A 22549-nucleotide genomic window follows, 5' to 3' on the forward strand; every position below is an offset into this window, starting at 1 on the left:
GAACTTCTGGAAGTGTTTATGGCTGGTTTTTAATGAATCCTGAACTTCTGGAAGTGGTCGATGGTGGCACCCAAAGCCCAGCTGGTTTCCACGTTCTTCACCTTCTTGGTTAGCTGTGCAAACACAACCATTGGCATTAACCATCTAACCTCAAGGAGATTAAACACGGCAGAAACACTGACATACCTGCAGAACGGTGCTTTCTTTAAAACCAAAGCCGTCTTTCAGCAGACAGATGATGTACGTGAGATCCATACAGAGGAACTCATTGGGCTGACTGCGCTTCGACGCTCGGTTACACACTGCAACAAGTGAGTTCATTTTCAGTTTGGAGTTGTATAATATGACTTATATTGTACATATCTGTCAACATGCTCAAATATAAGATGAGAACATGTAAATAAAGATTAAACGTAAAGCTCACCCTCTTTCGCTCGTTTCCTAAATTCTCGGATCTTCACGGCTCCTCCTCTGGTTTCATCTGAGATTCATTATCAGCAAAAACAGACAAAAACCAGAAACTGTTAAAGTGAGACATTTATTAAATAAGTGCTTAATGCAGGTATGTTGTGTTGTGATTTACTTTTTTCTTGAAGATATTGTACAAACTTACTGACATACATTTTCTTAATACATTTTTTGTTGTTTTTAATAATTTTTTTACTTTTCTGTGTGTTTTTTCCCACCTTGCTACACTTGGGGTATTCCGGGTCAAAAATGACCTGCCTTTTTAAAATGTCTTGTAAGTCTCTGGTTATGCTAATTTATCACCAAATATTGGATTTAATCTTTTTATCAACTTGTTTTCCTTCAGTTGGCACATGTTTCGTATCTCTTTATGGATCTGATTGATCGTAGGCCTCATTGATCTGAACTTTAAAAAAAAAGTTTATTAAACTCCAAAAAACTCCGATTAATGAGGCCTACGATCAATCTTAATAAAACATTTTTTTCTTTTTAATCATTTTTGGGGGGTTTTGTGCGTTTTTTCTCACCTTGATACACTTTTGGTGTTCCGGGTCAAAAATGACCCGCCTTTTAAAAATGCCTTGTAAATCTCTGGTTATGCTATTTTAAAAAATATAAATCCAATATTTGGTGATAAAATAGCATAACCAGAGATTAACAAGATATTTTTAAAAGGCGGGTCTTTTTTGACCAAATTAGGTAAAGGATTTTAAGTACTGTGGGTGGAAATAAAAAAACAAACAAGTTTGTAATCAAAAAGCTTATTTAACTCATTCTTTATTATACCAGGTTAAAAACTCATTGAGATTAAACTCTCTTAACAAGAGTGCCCTGGCCAAGAAAGCAGCCACAATAACACACATGCATACAAACACACATCAAAACACAATCACAACAGCAATTTACCAAAGGATAAACACACAATCTGTTAAAAGTAACTTAAACTCGTTTAGTGATGGAAGTATAGTCAGCTTTAAGATGTTTTATAAATTATTCCAATCAGAAGAAGCGTTATATTTAAAGCCTGTTTTTCCTAGCTCTGTTCGAACCCGAGGAACTTTAACTTTAAATAACAAAGCTTTAGAACGAAGATTGTAGCAAACATTTGTATGAGAAACGCAGAGAGACAAATAAGATGGAATTAAACCACAAATAGACTTATAAATAAAACAATACCAAGTAAAACTTCGAGTATACAGAGATGGCAACTCAGCTTTATCATATAAACTGCAATGATGCGCTTGATAACTATAGCCAGTAATGAAACGTAAAGCGCTATGATAGACGGTATCAATTTTTTAAATAAGTAACTGGGGTATTCATATAAAGCACATCTCCATAATCACAATAGTGTTAAAAAGATTGGAGATACCAAATATTTCCTTGCACTAAAATAAAAGAAAATCTGTTTCTGAAATAAAAACCCAATTTAAGTTTAAGTTTACAAAGTAGTTTATCAATATGTAGCTTAAAAGTTTATTGACTATCAAATAACATAGCCAGGTACTTACTTACTTACACACACAGACAGACACACACACACAGACACACACAGACAGACACACACAGACAGACACACACAGACAGACAGACAGACACACACACACACACACACAGACAGACACACACACACACACACACACAGACAGACAGACACACACACACACACACACACACACACACACACACACACACACACAGACAGACAGACACACACAGACAGACACACACAGACAGACACACACAGACAGACACACACAGGTACACAAGGTACGCAACACATTTTATGCTTTTTCCTTTGGAAGATATTTGATGGTCTTACCGATGAGTCCGGCTTCCACAGCGTGATCAAAGTAATAAGAGAAGGCGTAGAAGCTGGCGCTGTCCTGCAGCTCGAGAGGCTGTTTGATGAAGCCCTTCACCACCTTCAGCATCTCCTGGTAACACGTCCTGAAGCCCCCCACACCTGAACACATGATGAACATCTGAACACGTGAAGAACACAACACCTGAATACATGAACACCACAACACATGAACACCACAACACATGAACACCACAACACATGAACACCACAACACATGAACACCACAACACATGAACACCACAACACCTGAACACCACAACACATGAACACATGAAGAACACCACAACACCACAAGACATGAACACCACAACACCTGAACACAAACACCACAACACCTGAACACCACAACACCTGAACACCACAACACATGAACACCACAACACATGAACACCACAACACCTGAACACAAACACCACAACACCTGAACACCACAACACCTGAACACCACAACACATGAACACCACAACACCTGAACACCACAACACATGAACACCTGAACACATGAACACATGAACAACACAACACATGAACACAAACACCACAACACCTGAACACCACAACACCTGAACACCACAACACATGAACACCACAACACATGAACACCACAACACCTGAACACCACAACACATGAACACCACAACACATGAACACCACAACACCTGAACACATGAACACCACAACACCACAACACCTGAACACATGAACACATGAACACATGAACAACACAACACATGAACACAAACACCACAACACATGAACACCACAACACCTGAACACCACAACACATGAACACCACAACACATGAACACCACAACACATGAACACCACAACACATGAACACCACAACACCACAACACATGAACACCACAACACCACAACACCTGAACACATGAACACATGAACACATGAACAACACAACACATGAACACAAACACCACAACACATGAACACCACAACACCTGAACACCACAACACATGAACACCACAACACATGAACACCACAACACATGAACACCACAACACATGAACACATGTACACCACAACACATGAACACATGAACACCACAACACATGAACACAAACACCACAACACCTGAACACCACAACACATGAACACCACAACACATGAACACCACAACACATGAACACATGAACATATGAACACCACAACACATGAACACCACAACACATGAACACATGAACACCACAACACATGAACACCACAACACATGAACACATGAACATATGAACACCACAACACATGAACACATGAACACCACAACACATGAACACCACAACACATGAACACATGAACACCACAACACATGAACACCACAACACATGAACACATGAACATATGAACACCACAACACATGAACACATGAACACCACAACACATGAACACCACAACACATGAACACCACAACACATGAACACCACAACACATGAACACCACAACACATGAACACATGAACATATGAACACCACAACACATGAACACATGAACATATGAACACCACAACACATGAACACATGAAGAACAACACAACACATGAACACAAACACCACAACACCTGTCCTGAACACCACAATATGGCGCTCGCTTTGTGTCATTTGATTCCTAACAAAGCTTAAAGACGTGATAACGTGCGTGTGTGATTAACGTCTGCACGTCTGCCCGCCTGCACGTCTTAACGTCTGCCCGCCTGCACGTCTTAACGTCTACACGTCTGCCCGTCTGCCCGTCTGGAGCTATCTCCATTCAGCTTTTTTTTTTTATCCAGCCAATGACGCCGTTTCTGACGCCGCAGGCCATCCATAGTGCGCCGTAATCTGCGGCGCTTCTGTCTGACAAAGACAGCGTAAAAAGCGGCGTTTTGTATAATATTATAATCAGCCCCAGCCTTTTCCTCAAAGTTCAGCCCATTTTATGAAGTAGATGGAAAGACGTAGGCCTATAGATTGTCGATCCGAATGGCGATCCGATTGAGGGTTCTGGTTTTCTATCGTTGGTAGGACTATGTTGTATAGCTACTCATTTCGTTTTCATATAGGGGGGCAAGCATTTTTTTTATTATGATCTGAGAAACAGATTTCTCACCAAAACAATAAGATCCTGTATTATTAGGCCTACTGAAGTAGCTAGACAGTCCATCATACAAACTAGACCACAATCCTTTTGCATAGCCTGCTACATATTGCCTACTTCATAAAAATGAGTAACAAAAACGTTTCAATTCCTCCAACAACACAATGATAAAAACAATACATACCAAATAGCAATTAAATATGAAGCCTACATATGTAGAAGGGCTGCACAATATATCGAAATATCGCAAATGTACTATTTCGCAATATGCATATCGCAACGGCTTGCAATACTCATGAGCAAAAGACAAGAGAAAATCACTCACTGCTCTTGGCTGAATAACTTTTTGTAGCTTTAATAATAATCAGTATAGGCCTATATTTAATTGTGAAAACTAATGTGTTTTTTTATTTTATTTTAATTTTTTACATTTGATTCAGTTTCTGTTGTTAAATATCCCTAATGTAGGATAACCTGAACAAAGCCCGTGGTTTACATTGATGTTAAAATAGTGCTTCTTATTGTAAAACACTCTGATGTTCACTTTATAGAAGTTATAGCGATGTTTTCTTGGCACAAAAAGATTGTGAAACACGTAGGCCTATATGGGTTAGGCTATATAATTTTAAATATAGCCTATTTTAAAGATACAATTTCGCATTTTTCTTCAATATCGTGCAGCCCCAATCTGTAGCATATAGTCATTTATAAATATAATAATGTTTCAACGTTTCGTTTTGTGTAATAAAGCATATTAATTTTCTGACAGGCGGAGGGTGAACCAAGACGCGCTTCCCATTTAAAAACAAGTTTCAAGTTACTTTTCACCGTGACTGTCCGCTCAATATCCGCACTTTGCCAGTTTCACATTTGTTTAAATATTATAATTGGCTTTTGTTATTTTATTTCATTTATGTTGATTATGAACAGTGAACAGCATGAGTAAGAGCAACATCATAGGATGCGAAATATGACGGGAGACACGAAGTGGGTCAGACATGATTTTGACCACTTCATTAAGTTTTGTTTTGTAGAAAGACTTTCTTTAAGTTAATTTCGTTTTGTATCAATTATGCACGAGCATGCATGGGAATAGGCAATAGGATATTTAATAATAATACAAAAAATATATATATAGTAGAGTGGCAGTGGATGGAATTATATTCTGAATTTCTATGTTATAAAAAATCGTTCTAACTTCTAGCAAGCTCATTTAAACCGAGTTGTAAATGCCGAAATGAAAGGAGCTCGGCCAAACAAATATGAAACTACTAAATATAAATATATAAAACCGCCAGTAGATGGCGGCAAGCACTGTTCTATTGACATTACTGGTTAATGTTCAACCTATTCTTTCAAAAACACAAAGAGGCTATATATTTAATATCCACACAACTACTCATTTTAGACAATTGCAATTGTTCTGCTGTGGTGCTGTTTGGAACTATTTTTTTATTGTATGAAATGTCATTAACATATTGTTTATTTACAGGCATTCTGGTTTTCTAATGATTCTTTTTTTAAAAGCTAAAGACTGCTCATTACAGAAACATTAAAAGAAATATTTACAAATGTGTGTTTTACTTGGTATTTTTCTCATAACAGTAAATCTATGAGGAAAAAGATCTATCAGGAAAAATAGATATCTCCAGACTTATGGCAGACGCACGTAGTCACGTTTGTAAACTTAGATCGTTGCAGACGTGCAGACGTGCAGACGGGCAGACGTGCAGACGTTAAGACGTAATCCACACGTTAACTTCTAACGTGACGCCGCCGTGACGTCTGCATAGATCAACAGCTACACGTTATTGACGTGTCTACGTGACGTGAATTTTGCGTGTACGTCTCCATATAAAACAAATGGAGACGTACACGCACGTATACACGTGTGTTATCTGTCGTGCTTGTCAGTCTCGTCGCCGAATGGAACATTTCGAGCGCCATACACAACACATGAACACCACAACACATGAACACCACAACACATGAACACCACAACACCTGAACACATGAACAACAACACAACACATGAACACATGAAGAACAACACATGAACACATAAACACCACAACACGAACACCACAACACATGAATACGAACACCACAACACCTGAACACCACAACACATGAATACGAACACCACAACACATGAATACGAACACCACAACACCTGAACACCACAACACATGAACACCACAACACCTGAACACATGAACACCACAACACATGAACACATGAACACCACAACACATGAACACATGAACACATGAACACCACAACACATGAACACAAACACCACAACACCTGAACACCACAACACATGAACACCACAACACATGAACAACACAACACATGAACACCACAACACATGAACACCACAACACATGAACACCACAACACATGAACACATGAACACCACAACACATGAACACCACAACACATGAACACCACAACACATGAACACCACAACACATGAACACATGAACATATGAACACCACAACACATGAACACATGAACACCACAACACATGAACACATGAACACCACAACACATGAACACCACAACACATGAACACCACAACACATGAACACATGAACATATGAACACCACAACACATGAACACATGAAGAACAACACAACACATGAACACAAACACCACAACACCTGTCCTGAACACCACAACACATGAACACCACAACACATGAACACCACAACACATGAACACATGAACAACAACACAACACATGAACACATGAACAACAACACCTGAACACATGAACACCACAACACATGAACACCACAACACCTGAACACATGAACAACACAACACATGAACACATGAAGAACAACACCTGAACACATAAACACCACAACACGAACACCACAACACATGAATACGAACACCACAACACCTGAACACCACAACACATGAATACGAACACCACAACACCTGAACACCTGAACACCACAACACCTGAACACATGAAGAACAACACCTGAACACATGAACGTCCTCTGAGTGGCGCAATCAGCTAAACCATGCATCTCGAATCCCGAAACATTCTGGTCGTGGGTTCGAGTCCCATGTGGGACGACTTTAAAATTGTGTATAAAGTTGTCATTTCAATTCCTTCCGGCTCTGCTCTGCTGTTGGTGCTTAAATGCTAGCTGTGCTTCATTTACATGTATATTCAATTTGTGCTGTTTGGGGGGTGGTGATGGCGCAGTGGATAAGACACATGCCTTTGGTGTGAGAGACCCGGGTTCGAATCCACTGTGAGACACCAATGTGTCCCTGAGCAAGACACTTAACCCCTAGCTGCTCCAGAGGCGTGCGACCTCTGACATATATAGCAGTTGTAAGTCGCTTTGGATAAAAGCGTCAGCTAAATGAATAAATGTCTATAATTAAATGTCTATGAACACGAACACCACAACACCACAACACATGAACACGAACACCACAACACCTGAACACATGAACACCACAACACATGAACACATGAAGAACAACACAACACCTGAACACCACACCACAACACCTGAAAACCTGAACACCACACCACAACACCTGAACACATGAACACCACAACACATGAACACATGAAGAACAACACAACACATGAACACATGAACACATGAACACCACAACACCTGAACACCACAACACATGAACACCACAACACCTGAACACATGAACACCACAACACATGAACACATGAACACCACAACACATGAACACCACAACACATGAATACGAACACCACAACACCTGAACACATGAACACATGAACACCACAACACATGAACACCACAACACATGAACACCACAAAACACATGAACACCACAACACATGAACACCACAACACATGAACACCACAACACCTGAACACCACAACACCTGAACACATGAACACCACAACACCTGAACACCACAACACCTGAACACATGAACACCTGAACACATGAACACCACAACACATGAACACCACAACACCTGAACACATGAACACATGAACACCACAACACCTGAACACATGAACACCACAACACATGAACACCACAACACCTGAACACCACAACACATGAACACCACAACACATGAATACGAACACCACAACACATGAATACGAACACCACAACACCTGAACACATGAACACCACAACACATGAACACCACAACACCTGAACACATGAACACCACAACACATGAACACCACAACACCTGAACACCACAACACATGAACACCACAACACATGAATACGAACACCACAACACCTGAACACATGAACACCACAACACCTGAACACATGAACACATGAACACCACAACACATGAACACTACAACACCTGAACACATGAACACCACAACACATGAACACCACAACACCTGAACACCACAACACATGAACACCACAACACATGAACACGAACACCACAACACCTGAACACATGAACACCACAACACATGAACACATGAAGAACAACACAACACATGAACACATGAAGAACACATGAACACGAACACCACAACACCTGAACACATCAACACCACAACACATGAACACATGAAGAACAACACAACACATGAACACATGAAGAACAACACATGAACACATGAAGAACAACACCTGAACACATGAAGAACAACACCTGAACACATGAACACATGAAGAACAACACCTGAACACATGAAGAACAACACCTGAACACATGAACACCACAACACATGAACACATGAAGAACAACACCTGAACACATGAACACCACAACACCTGAACACATGAACACCACAACACCTGAACACATGAACACCACAACACATGAACACAACAACACATGAACACCACAACACATGAACACCACAACACCTGAACACCTGAACACATGAACACCACAACACATGAATACGAACACCACAACACCTGGGGCCCGTTTCAATAAAGAGGTTCAACCAACTCTGAGTTAAAACTTGAACTCTGAGTTGACTTACCCTAAGATGGGAAACTCTGAGTTTTCGGTTACAGAACAGCTGAAATGAGTAAGTTCAATCAACTCTAAGTTGACTGACTCTGAGTTAAGCGCGTGCACCACAACTATAAAAAGCCATTATCAATGGAGCGCAGATATTATGAGTCACCATGGTAACAGCGCCAGACAAAAAGAGGTCTGCATATTTCTCACCAGCAGTACGCAAACAATTTTTTTTAACCAACACGGCAGCAGCGGCGATCGAGAGAGTTAGTTTGGGAGAAAATAGTTGCTCGAGTCATTGCGTAAGTTTACATTTTAATTACTGTTATATAGTGTTGGGTGTAATTAGTTTAGTTTTTTAAAGGGATTACTCTTAATTCTTCTGTAATATAAAGTAAAATATGATGTCATTGCATTAAAATACTGCATAGAACAATTCTGTATAAAACAATAGTCGATTTAACATAACATTTTTACAAGGTATATTTTTAATGTAACCTTCACTCTCTACACACTTTGGTCAATTCAAGAATAATTCATGCAATTGTATATTGTTAATTTGAAAGCATTAAAAGGGCAGTTTTGTCTCTTTTTGTATTGTTCAAGTGGTTGAGGTTGATATGGGATTTATAAAGTAATTAGTAATAAGTAGACCAATACTGTAGGGACGCAGATGGTTTCATTAGTCTGTTTCTGACGCGTGCCTTTGTCTTGAATAAAATAAATACTGTCCATACCTTCAGAATAAATTTTGGATAAACCAAATCCATTTATTGTCCATTTGGTATTGCAAACAACAAAAAAGAACGAAAATAAAAACTAAATCAAAATATCTGATTCAAAACATACTGTTAGGCATGAGCACTGTCTTTCACAATCCAACTCTCAACACGGCACGGTCAAAAAGTTTGTTGACCTTCCATCAACGCACCTGTAACTCATTATCACCTTACTTAAATATACTCAAAATACTCATACGCCCTCTAGTGTCACGAACAAAAAATACAATTCAAAATAATGGCTCCAACATACCGGCCCCTGAACTGTTAATGACATGGGGCATAAACAATTCAAAATCATATATTTACATAAGGAGCCATCAAACAAATCATTATACATAGGTACATTTTTTTAAATGTATATATATATCATGCATTTAAACCTTCCCTTTATCACATTTCTAATAAAAGACAAAGTTTTGTTACTGGTCTTACTATTGTGTTTGTTTTGGTTTGAACTCGTACAGATCTAACTAAATCCCTTTTATCTGGGAAAGTCTCTAGTACTCTTCCAAGAGTCCAAGAATTGCGTGGGGCTGTAGAATCTGCAATGAGTACAATATCACCCGGCATAAGATTACGTCTCTCTTTTGTCCATTTTTGCCTTTCTTGTAGCAATGGCAAGTACTCTTTTATCCATCTTTTCCAAAAAAGATCTGAAAGGTATTGTACTTGTTTCCATCTTCTTTTTACATACTGATCTGATTTCTCAAAAAGACCAGGAGGATAGGTTGGGTTTCTCTTCATTGTAAGCAGATGATTGGGGGTAAGTGCTTCAAGATCATTTGGATCTTCGGACACTTTAGTGATGGGTCGATTATTGAGAATTGCCTCAGCTTCACACAGAACAGTGTGTAATCCTTCATCATCCAGCGTTTGTTGATTCAAAACGGAGGACAACACCTTTCTTATCATTCTGATGATGCGTTCCCATGCACCACCATGATGTGAGGCTGTGGGTGCATTAAAACTCCATTTAATTCCTTTGTGTGCTAAAACCTTGGTGATTTTATTTTGATTAAACTCCGCCAGTGCCCTTTTCAATTCTTTTTCTGAGCTAGTAAAATTTGTTCCATTGTCAGACCTCATTTGACATACTTGTCCTCTTCTGCATATGAATCGTCGCAATGCATTTATGCAAGAATTAGTGTCCAATGAGTATGCCACCTCCAAATGGACTGCCCTACTGGCCATGCATGTAAAAATTACGCCATAGCGTTTCACAGAAGTTCGACCTCTTTTTACATCAATTGGGCCAAAGTAATCCACTCCTACATTTGAAAATGGAGGTAGATCTGCAGTTATTCTTTCTTCGGGTAAGTCTGACATTTTTTGCTCACCTAGCTTACCTTTGTTTCGTTTGCAGAAAGTACAGCTTGAAAGTATTTTTCTGGCTGTTGCATTGGCTTGAGTAATCCAGTATTTTTCTCTTAATATAGACAGCATATGATTTCTTCCACTATGGCCACTCTGTACATGAATATGCTTAAGAATCAGCTTGGAAATATGCTGGTCTTTAGATAAAATAACTGGATGTTTCTTTTCTTCAGGCATAGCAGCTTTGCATAACCTGCCACCGATTCTCAGCAATCCATCTTCTAAAATGGGGCTTAACTTGTGAATAGAACTGTCTTTTCTGATTTCAGATCTTCCAGATTTCAGTGATGAAATTTCTACGCTGAATCTTTCCCATTGACAGAACTGGATAATAGCCTTTTCCGCCTCCGCAAGGTCGTCTGAAGACAAGGATTTTCCTCCATATGAAGCTTTGGTTTGTTGCAACCTCTTTTCCAACACATTGGAATCATTTAAAGTTGTCGTCAACTGTTTTCTTCGACGACTTACTTCAAGTAGAACTTTCTTTACTTTCAGCATCCATGCAACTGCAGTCTTGAGTCTTTTCCAATCAGAAAAGTAATTGATCAGCCTATGGGTTGCATTATTGGTGTCTTCAATGTTTACAACATTTGTTGAGAGCTCTTTCTTTAGTTCTGGATCATCATCAACAATGTTTGACTCAATGTTGTCATTTGACCATTTTGAAACTGGTTCTCTTAGAAACTTAGGTCCATTTAACCATCTTTTATTGGTTGTTAGCTGTTGTACAGTCATTCCCCTGGAAGCATCATCTGCAGGGTTTTGTGAAGTATGAATATACCTCCACTGTGTCACATTTGAAGCTTCTCTGATGACAGAAATCCTATTTGCCACGAAGGTACGGAATCTCTTGTTTTCATTTCTTATATACTTCAGGACTGATGTGCTATCAGTCCAAAAACAAGAATTTTCCAGTTGAAGCTGAAGTTCTTCTCGGAGCATTTTGTCAATGCGAATTGCTAGGACTGCAGCGGTCAGCTCCAAACGCGGAATGGTAACTGGTTTTAGAGGTGCCACCCTGGCTTTGCCAAGCAAAAAGGAAACATGAACAGCATTGTTCCAATTCTGTAGCCTCAAGTAGGTCACAGATCCATATCCAGTTCCACTGGCGTCTGAAAAATGGTGTAGTTGGGCACTAACCGGCTGTCCAAAATCACATGGTTTCAAACATCTGTCAGCATTAAAAGTACTTAACTGATCCAAGTCAGAAATCCATTTAACCCACCTTTGTTCAAGAACTTTGGGAATCTCATCATCCCAGTTATAGTTTGTTCTGCACAACTCCTGGAGGATGAGTTTGACTGGAAGTGTCAGTGGTGCAAGATATCCTAAAGGATCATACACTGAACTGATCACTGACAATATTCCACGTCTAGTTGGCATTCTTTCTTTGCAAACAGTTCTGAAATTGAAGGTGTCAGTCTGTACGCACCATTGAAGTCCTAAGGCCCTTTCTACTGGTAGTTGGTCTCGATCCAAGTTGAGCTCAGTTAGATTCTTGGATCTATCCTTTTCTGTAATGGACTGTAAGACCTTACGGCTGTTACTGACCCATTGTGTTAGATGGAAGCCTCCCTTTTGACATAGCGTGGTCAGGTCTTTGACCACCTGGATTGCTTCATACTCTGTAGATAAGCTTCTTAAGCAATCATCCATGTAGAAGTTATTATACACAGTGTCAATTGCCTCTTCTTTTAAGCAGTGTTGATTGTCTTTTGCAGTTCTTCTCAGAGCGAAACACGCACAACTTGGGGATGAAACTGCTCCAAAAATATGAACAGTCATTCGGAAGACAGCAACATCCTGTGTAACATCTCCACCTGGCCACCACAAGAAGCGAAGAAAGTCTTTGCCGCCTTCTGCCACTTTGACCTGGTAAAACATTGCTTTAATATCAGTCATGAAAGCAACAAGTTCTTGTCTGAACCTCAGAAGAAGTCCAATTAAAGAGCTTGTGAGGTTTGGGCCTTGCAGTAGTTGATCGTTTAAAGATGTGCCTTGGTATTTTGCTCCACAGTCAAATACCACACGTAACTTGCCTTTACGAGGGTGGTACACACCATGATGTGGAATGTACCAAACTTTACCGTCAGATCTATCCAATTGATGCTCTGGCACTTTCTCAGCATAGCCTTGGATAACCATATCGTTGACAAAGTCTGTATATTCTTGTTGAAACTTAACATTCTTTTCAAACTTTCTTTTTATCCCCACAAGACGCTGTTTGGCAATGTTAAGATTGTTAGACATTATAACATCTTTGTTTTTGAAAGGCAGTTTCAAACTATAATGTCCATCCTTGAAGCTCACAGATTTCTCCATGATTTCCATGAACTTTACCTCCTCTCTGGACATTTCTTCTTTGTCCTCTGACACTTTTTCATTGAAATCATGCTGGTATTGCTTTTCCAATAGCAACTCCAATGTTTCAACAGAGATCCTGTTTACTCTAGCAGTATGTTGTTCATTTTGATAACTGCCTAGAGAACCATTGACGACCCACCCCAATAGGGTACGTATGGCATAGGGACCATCTCCCTGACTATTTACTACTTCCCACGGTTCGAGTAATTTGGAGGCGTTGGTACCTATCAATAACTCCACTTCAGCCTGAATGTGCGGAATTTGAATACCATCAAGATATGGCCATTTAGTTAGGTCTTCCCGATTTACCATGTTGGCTTGGTTTACGGGCATTTGTTTCTGTGTGTACACTTCTGGCAATTCATAAAATGTATTACCATCAAGACTTGAAATCTCCAAGTTGTTTACCACATAGCTTGAGACTGTTGTTTTGGGACTCATGGTAAGCAAACAAATATTTGTCTTTCGTCCATTCAGGTGCAGCTTCCTCATTAAACTTTCTGAACAAAAGGTAGAGGTACTGCCTGTGTCCAGAAACGCGTAGGTTTGAACAATTTTGTTGCCCCTTGCAGACTTTACTTGGACTGGAAGGATAGGTAAGATACCACTGCTACTCCCGGCCCCAATATGACCACACGTTTGGGCAGATACAAGTGTATTGTTGATAGTTGGTTCTACATTCTGTTCATGGTTTGTGTTGACAGCTTTATCAACTTTGAACTCCTTTAAATGAATGTGAAGAACACTGGGATGTTTCTGGTTGCACACTTTGCAAGTTAAGCGCCTTTTACATTCTTTGCTCATGTGTCCAACATGCAAGCAACCAAAACAGACAGCTTTTTCCTTTATAAAGTTTACCTTTTCCCTATGTTTCTTCTTCTCAAACTCTTTACATTGCTCCAAAGAATGACCTTGTGAACAAAACAAACAAGTGGAGTTACTCTTGAATTGCCTGCTTGGATGTTCAGCATTTACCCTTTGGATTTCACCAACAATGGGTTTGTTAACATTGGTAACATTGGTAGCAAAACTATCCCCTTTTAACTTTGGCTTTGACTGGAATTGTGACTTCCATTTGTAGACATCCTTCGGTTTACCAGTTGTTCTCATCTCTACATGTTGAATAGACCCAAATATTGGATCAGAAATGATTTTAACTTGGTATTCAACGAAGTTGACAACATCACTAAATTGGGCTCTTCTTTTCTGTCTTTCCATGATATCACATGCAGCTGTTCTCCATTTTTCTCTGAGTTTAAATGGAAGCTTTAGAATTACTGCTCTCATGTTTGTTGGCATGTCCAGTTCTTGCATATACTGTAGATCTGCCATAGCATTGCAACACCCACGTAAAAAGAGTGCATAATCTTGAAGAGCTGTGGTATCTTCATACCTGATCATGGGCCATCCAAGCACCTTCTCCATATATGCAGCAGAAACAAAATAATCTTCTCCAAACTGCCGTTTAAGCATAGTTTTAGCTGTATCATAACCTCGTTCCGGTGCCATATTCATACAGCTTCGAACAATTTCTCTTGGGCGCCCTCTTGTGTATCTTTCAAGGAAATACAAGCAATCACCTTTGTTATTCGTTTTTTCCTCCACACAGTGTTTAAAAGCTTTAGTGAACAAACTGAATTGCAATGGATCCCCTTCAAACACTGGAATATCACGTGGTGGTAACTGTTGAGACTTTTGCTGCTGTACTAACAACTCCGTTATTTCTTGATGTTTTTGAAACATACTCTGTGTGAAATCAGACCTTCTATCATCTACTGAAGTGGCTATTCTGGGTCTTGAAGATGCAGGTTGCTGTAAATGAGATGATGTTGGTTGTAAGGTAGCACCTATGCTGCTTTGCAATATAGTCCTTGACTGTCTCTCAACATCTGGCTGAAGAGATGCAGTTGCTTGTTTTGCCTGTTTGTTGACATAGGATTCCATCCCATCTGATGCGATGCTGTTTGCTCGTAGTTCATAAGTCCTGAGCACAGATATCTTTGCATTGGATGCGGCGATTTTTGCATCAATATCTGTTCGTTCCTTACGCTTCTGTAACATTTCCAACTGTTGCTCAATATCATGCTTAGCTTTTAAAGACTCTGCTTGAGCGACAAGAGCGGCTTTTTCTGCTTCAAGTTGAATGCATACCAGTTGCACAGAGGCATTAGATTTGCTGGAGCGCGAACTGTGACGGTTGCTCTTGTGAGAAGTGCGACCACTAACCCGTGTTTCAACATTTGAAATGCTATCCTTGGGTTCAATTTCGCTTGCAGCATGATCACATTCCTCCTGTAGCTTCTCACACCAATTATATACCACAGTGCTGAATTCCACAACCCATATCATTTTTGCTTTGAACCATGTTTCATGCCGGTCTTTCTCTTCATCCGGCAATAAAGCAATCAAAGACTCGTGTGCTGCTTTTGCTTCTTTGCATTGTGTTTCAAACTTTTCAAACATACCTTTTACCTCATTTTCATAAACGCTGAAGCCTTTGCTGTTCGTGTGCTCTGTATTCTCTTCGTTTAGCACGTGCGGGCTTGTAGTCCTTCGAAATCCGCGGCGTTCAATCCCACGCAATAATAATAATCCACAAAAAATAATCCAACAAAACTGTCATGAATGAGCATCATCCGACTTCAGATCCGCTGACTTTTCCTGTAGTCGTCCAATTCGATCTGCTCCAGTCGATGTCGATACAAGGCTCATTCAGGCTCCTTCGGTCAAACTTTTTGACTTAATGTAGGGACGCAGATGGTTTCATTAGTCTGTTTCTGACGCGTGCCTTTGTCTTGAATAAAATAAATACTGTCCATACCTTCAGAATAAATTTCGGATAAACCAAATCCATTTATTGTCCATTTGGTATTGCAAACAACAAAAAAGAACGAAAATAAAAACTAAATCAAAATATCTGATTCAAAACATACTGTTAGGCATGAGCACTGTCTTTCACAATCCAACTCTCAACACGGCACGGTCAAAAAGTTTGTTGACCTTCCATCAGCGCACCTGTAACTCATTATCACCTTACTTAAATATACTCAAAATACTCATACGCCCTCTAGTGTCACGAACAAAAAATACAATTCAAAATAATGGCTCCAACAAATACTTTCTAGAGATAGTAATTATTACATTAATCTAATTACACTGTTGAAGATGTCATTTGTAGTTAGTAATTAATAACTATTTTAGAGTAACTTACCCAACTGTTATCAGAGGTGAAACCGGAAGAACAGTATGTTATTCAACCTAATTTTAATTGCAGGCATTAAAAGAACATGGCAGCAGCTGAAAATGAAATATTAAAACATAATTCAATCAGGTAAGCCTTGAGCATATCATGGATGTAGGGTACCTGACTTTACAAACATTTGACATATTAAATAACTAAATAGCACCCAGTGTTTAGCAGTGCAGCAGCATTTTTGACATAGGTCTAATTAACACAATCAAATATTCATTCTCATTTGACTTCTTCTCAGCCAACAGAAAGAAGGAAGAGGCTCACAAAGATGAAGATGAAGATGCAGATGAAGATGAAGATGCAGAGCAGATGGAGATGAAGATGCAGATGGAGATGCAGAGGAGATGAAGATGAAGATGCAGAGCAGATGGAGATGAAGATGCAGATGGAGATGCAGAGGAGATGGAGATGAAGATCCAGAGGAGATGAAGATGGAGATGAAGATGCAGAGCAGATGGAGATGAAGATGCAGATGAAGATGCAGAGCAGATGGAGATGAAGATGCAGATGAAGATGCAGAGCAGATGGAGATGAAGATGCAGAGCAGATGGAGATGAAGATGCAGATGAAGATGCAGAGCAGATGGAGATGAAGATGGAGATGAAGATGCAGAGCAGATGGAGATGAAGATGCAGATGGAGATGCAGAGGATATGAAGATGAAGATGCAGAGCAGATGGAGATGAAGATGCAGATGGAGATGCAGAGGAGATGCAGATGGAGATTAAGATGCAGAGCAGATGGAGATGAAGATGCAGATGGAGATGCAGAGGAGATGAAGATGAAGATGCAGAGCAGATGGAGATGAAGATGGAGATGAAGATGGAGATGAAGATGCAGAGCAGATGGAGATGAAGATGCAGATGGAGATGCAGAGGAGATGAAGATGAAGATGCAGAGCAGATGGAGATGAAGATGCAGATGGAGATGCAGAGGAGATGGAGATGAAGATGCAGAGCAGATGGAGATGAAGATGCAGAGCAGATGGAGATGAAGATGCAGATGGAGATGCAGAGCAGATGGAGATGAAGATGCAGATGAAGATGCAGAGCAGATGGAGATGAAGATGCAGAGCAGATGGAGATGAAGATGCAGATGGAGATGAAGATGCAGATGAAGATGCAGAGCAGATGGAGATGAAGATGAAGATGCAGAGCAGATGGAGATGAAGATGCAGAGCAGATGGAGATGAAGATGCAGAGGAGATGGAGATGAAGATGCAGAGCAGATGGAGATGAAGATGCAGATGAAGATGCAGATGGAGATGCAGAGCAGATGGAGATGAAGATGCAGAGCAGATGGAGATGAAGATGCAGAGCAGATGTAGATGTAGATGAAGATGAAGATGAAGATGAAGATGAAGATGCAGAGCAGATGGAGATGAAGATGCAGAGCAGATGGAGATGAAGATGCAGATGAAGATGCAGATGGAGATGCAGAGCAGATGGAGATGAAGATGCAGAGCAGATGGAGATGAAGATGCAGAGCAGATGGAGATGAAGATGCAGAGCAGATGTAGATGAAGATGAAGATGCAGAGCAGATGGAGATGAAGATGCAGAGCAGAGGGAGATGAAGATGCAGAGCAGATGCAGATGAAGATGCAGAGCAGATGGAGATGAAGATGCAGAGCAGATGGAGATGAAGATGCAGAGCAGATGGAGATGAAGATGCAGAGCAGATGTAGATGAAGATGAAGATGCAGAGCAGATGGAGATGAAGATGCAGAACAGAGGGAGATGAAGATGCAGAGCAGATGCAGATGAAGATGCAGAGCAGATGGAGATGAAGATGCAGAGCAGATGCAGAGGAGATGGAGATGAAGATGCAGATGGAGATGCAGAGGAGATGGAGATGAAGATGCAGAGCAGATGGAGATGAAGATGCAGATGGAGATGCAGAGGAGATGAAGATGAAGATGCAGAGCAGATGGAGATGAAGATGCAGATGGAGATGCAGAGGAGATGGAGATGAAGATGCAGAGCAGATGGAGATGAAGATGCAGATGGAGATGCAGAGGAGATGAAGATGAAGATGCAGAGCAGATGGAGATGAAGATGCAGATGAAGATGCAGAGGAGATGGAGATGAAGATGCAGAGCAGATGGAGATGAAGATGCAGATGAAGATGCAGAGCAGATGGAGATGAAGATGCAGATGAAGATGAAGATGCAGAGCAGATGGAGATGAAGATGAAGATGCAGGGGAGATGAAGATGCAGAGGAGATGAAGATGCAGATGGAGATGGAGATGAAGATGCAGAGCAGATGGAGATGAAGATGCAGAGCAGATGAGATGAAGATGCAGAGCAGATGGAGATGCAGAGGAGATGAAGATGCAGAGGAGATGAAGATGCAGATGAGATGAAGATGCAGAGGAGATGAAGATGCAGAGGAGATGAAGATGCAGAGGAGATGAAGATGCAGAGCAGATGGAGATGAAGATGCAGATGGAGATGAAGATGCAGAGGAGATGAAGATGCAGAGGAGATGAAGATGCAGAGGAGATGAAGATGCAGAGGAGATGAAGATGCAGAGCAGATGGAGATGAAGATGCAGATGGAGATGAAGATGCAGAGGAGATGAAGATGCAGAGGAGATGAAGATGCAGAGGAGATGAAGATGCAGAGCAGATGAAGATGCAGAGGAGATGAAGATGCAGAGCAGATGGAGATGAAGATGCAGATGGAGATGAAGATGCAGAGGAGATGAAGATGCAGAGCAGATGGAGATGAAGATGCAGAGCAGATGGAGATGAAGATGCAGATGGAGATGAAGATGCAGAGGAGATGAAGATGCAGAGGAGATGAAGATGCAGAGCAGATGGAGATGAAGATGCAGATGGAGATGAAGATGCAGAGCAGATGGAGATGCAGAGGAGATGAAGATGCAGAGGATATGAAGATGCAGAGCAGATGGAGATGAAGATGCAGAGGAGATGAAAATGCAGAGGAGATGAAGATGCAGAGGAGATGAAGATGCAGAGGAGATGAAGATGCAGAGGAGATGAAGATGCAGAGGAGATGAAGATGCAGAGCAGATGGAGATGAAGATGCAGATGGAGATGAAGATGCAGAGGAGATGAAGATGCAGAGCAGATGGAGATGAAGATGCAGAGCAGATGGAGATGCAGAGGAGATGAAGATGCAGAGGAGATGAAGATGCAGAGCAGATGGAGATGAAGATGCAGATGAGATGAAGATGCAGAGGAGATGAAGATGCAGAGGAGATGAAGATGCAGAGGAGATGAAGATGCAGAGCAGATGGAGATGAAGATGCAGATGGAGATGAAGATGCAGAGGAGATCAAGATGCAGAGGAGATGAAGATGCAGAGGAGATGAAGATGCAGAGCAGATGGAGATGCAGAGGAGATGAAGATGCAGAGGAGATGAAGATGCAGAGCAGATGGAGATGAAGATGCAGATGAGATGAAGATGCAGAGGAGATGAAGATGCAGAGGAGATGAAGATGCAGAGGAGATGAAGATGCAGAGCAGATGGAGATGAAGATGCAGATGGAGATGAAGATGCAGATGGAGATGAAGATGCAGATGGAGATGAAGATGCAGAGCAGATGAGATGAAGATGCAGAGCAGATGGAGATGAAGATGCAGATGGAGATGCAGAGCAGATGGAGATGAAGATGCAGATGGAGATGAAGATGCAGATGAAGATGCAGAGCAGATGGAGATGAAGATGCAGAACAGATGGAGATGAAGATGCAGAGCAGATGGAGATGAAGATGAAGATGCAGAGCAGATGGAGATGCAGATGAGATGAAGATGCAGAGGAGATGAAGATGCAGAGGAGATGAAGATGCAGAGGAGATGAAGATGCAGAGGAGATGAAGATGCAGAGGAGATGAAGATGCAGAGGAGATGAAGATGCAGAGGAGATGAAGATGCAGATGGAGATGAAGATGCAGAGGAGATGAAGATGCAGAGCAGATGGAGATGAAGATGCAGAGCAGATGGAGATGCAGAGGAGATGAAGATGCAGAGGAGATGAAGATGCAGAGGAGATGAAGATGCAGAGCAGATGGAGATGAAGATGCAGATGAGATGAAGATGCAGAGGAGATGAAGATGCAGAGGAGATGAAGATGCAGAGGAGATGAAGATGCAGAGCAGATGGAGATGAAGATGCAGATGGAGATGAAGATGCAGAGGAGATGAAGATGCAGAGGAGATGAAGATGCAGAGGAGATGAAGATGCAGAGCAGATGGAGATGCAGAGGAGATGAAGATGCAGAGGAGATGAAGATGCAGAGCAGATGGAGATGCAGAGGAGATGAAGATGCAGAGGAGATGAAGATGCAGAGGAGATGAAGATGCAGAGGAGATGAAGATGCAGAGCAGATGGAGATGAAGATGCAGATGGAGATGAAGATGCAGATGGAGATGAAGATGCAGATGGAGATGAAGATGCAGAGCAGATGAGATGAAGATGCAGAGCAGATGGAGATGAAGATGCAGATGGAGATGCAGAGCAGATGGAGATGAAGATGCAGATGGAGATGAAGATGCAGATGAAGATGCAGAGCAGATGGAGATGAAGATGCAGAGCAGATGGAGATGAAGATGAAGATGCAGAGCAGATGGAGATGAAAATGCAGATGAAGATGCAGAGCAGATGGAGATGAAGATGCAGAGCAGATGGAGATGAAGATGCAGAGCAGATGGAGATGAAGATGAAGATGCAGAGCAGATGGAGATGAAGATGCAGATGAAGATGCAGAGCAGATGGAGATGAAGATGCAGATGGAGATGAAGATGCAGATGGAGATGGAGATGAAGATGCAGATGGAGATGAAGATGCAGATGGAGATGAAGATGCAGATGCAGATGCAGATGGAGATGAAGATGCAGAGCAGATGAGATGAAGATGCAGAGCAGATGGAGATGAAGATGCAGATGGAGATGCAGAGCAGATGGAGATGAAGATGCAGATGGAGATGAAGATGCAGATGAAGATGCAGAGCAGATGGAGATGAAGATGCAGAGCAGATGGAGATGAAGATGCAGAGCAGATGGAGATGAAGATGAAGATGCAGAGCAGATGGAGATGAAGATGCAGATGAAGATGCAGAGCAGATGCAGATGAAGATGCAGAGCAGATGGAGATGAAGATGCAGAGCAGATGGAGATGAAGATGCAGAGCAGATGGAGATGAAGATGCAGAGGAGATGGAGATGAAGATGCAGAGGAGATGGAGATGAAGATGCAGAGCAGATGCAGATGAAGATGAAGATGCAGATGGAGATGAAGATGCAGAGCAGATGGAGATGGAGATGAAGATGCAGAGCAGATGGAGATGAAGATGCAGATGGAGATGAAGATGCAGAGGAGATGAAGATGCAGAGCAGATGGAGATGAAG

The 22549-nt window shown here is 41.0% G+C and overlaps 1 protein-coding gene across 1 annotated transcript in view; it reads right to left on the reverse strand.

Moving 5' to 3' along the window:
* Positions 1–22549, reverse strand: part of entpd5b (ectonucleoside triphosphate diphosphohydrolase 5b) — a 53460-nt gene continuing 30911 nt past the window's right edge. Inside the window, exons 10-13 of the mRNA XM_056234396.1 lie at positions 2291–2434; positions 425–481; positions 187–302; positions 1–113 (exon numbers count right to left, since the gene is read on the reverse strand). Of these exons, the coding sequence (XP_056090371.1) occupies positions 30–113; positions 187–302; positions 425–481; positions 2291–2434 (401 nt within the window). The 3' untranslated portion in view covers positions 1–29. The remainder of the gene's footprint in view (positions 114–186; positions 303–424; positions 482–2290; positions 2435–22549) is intronic.

This window comes from Rhinichthys klamathensis, unplaced genomic scaffold (genome assembly GCF_029890125.1).
Source record: "Rhinichthys klamathensis goyatoka isolate OS25496 unplaced genomic scaffold, OSU_Roscu_1.1 h1tg000394l_1, whole genome shotgun sequence".
Lineage (NCBI taxonomy): Eukaryota > Metazoa > Chordata > Actinopteri > Cypriniformes > Leuciscidae > Rhinichthys > Rhinichthys klamathensis.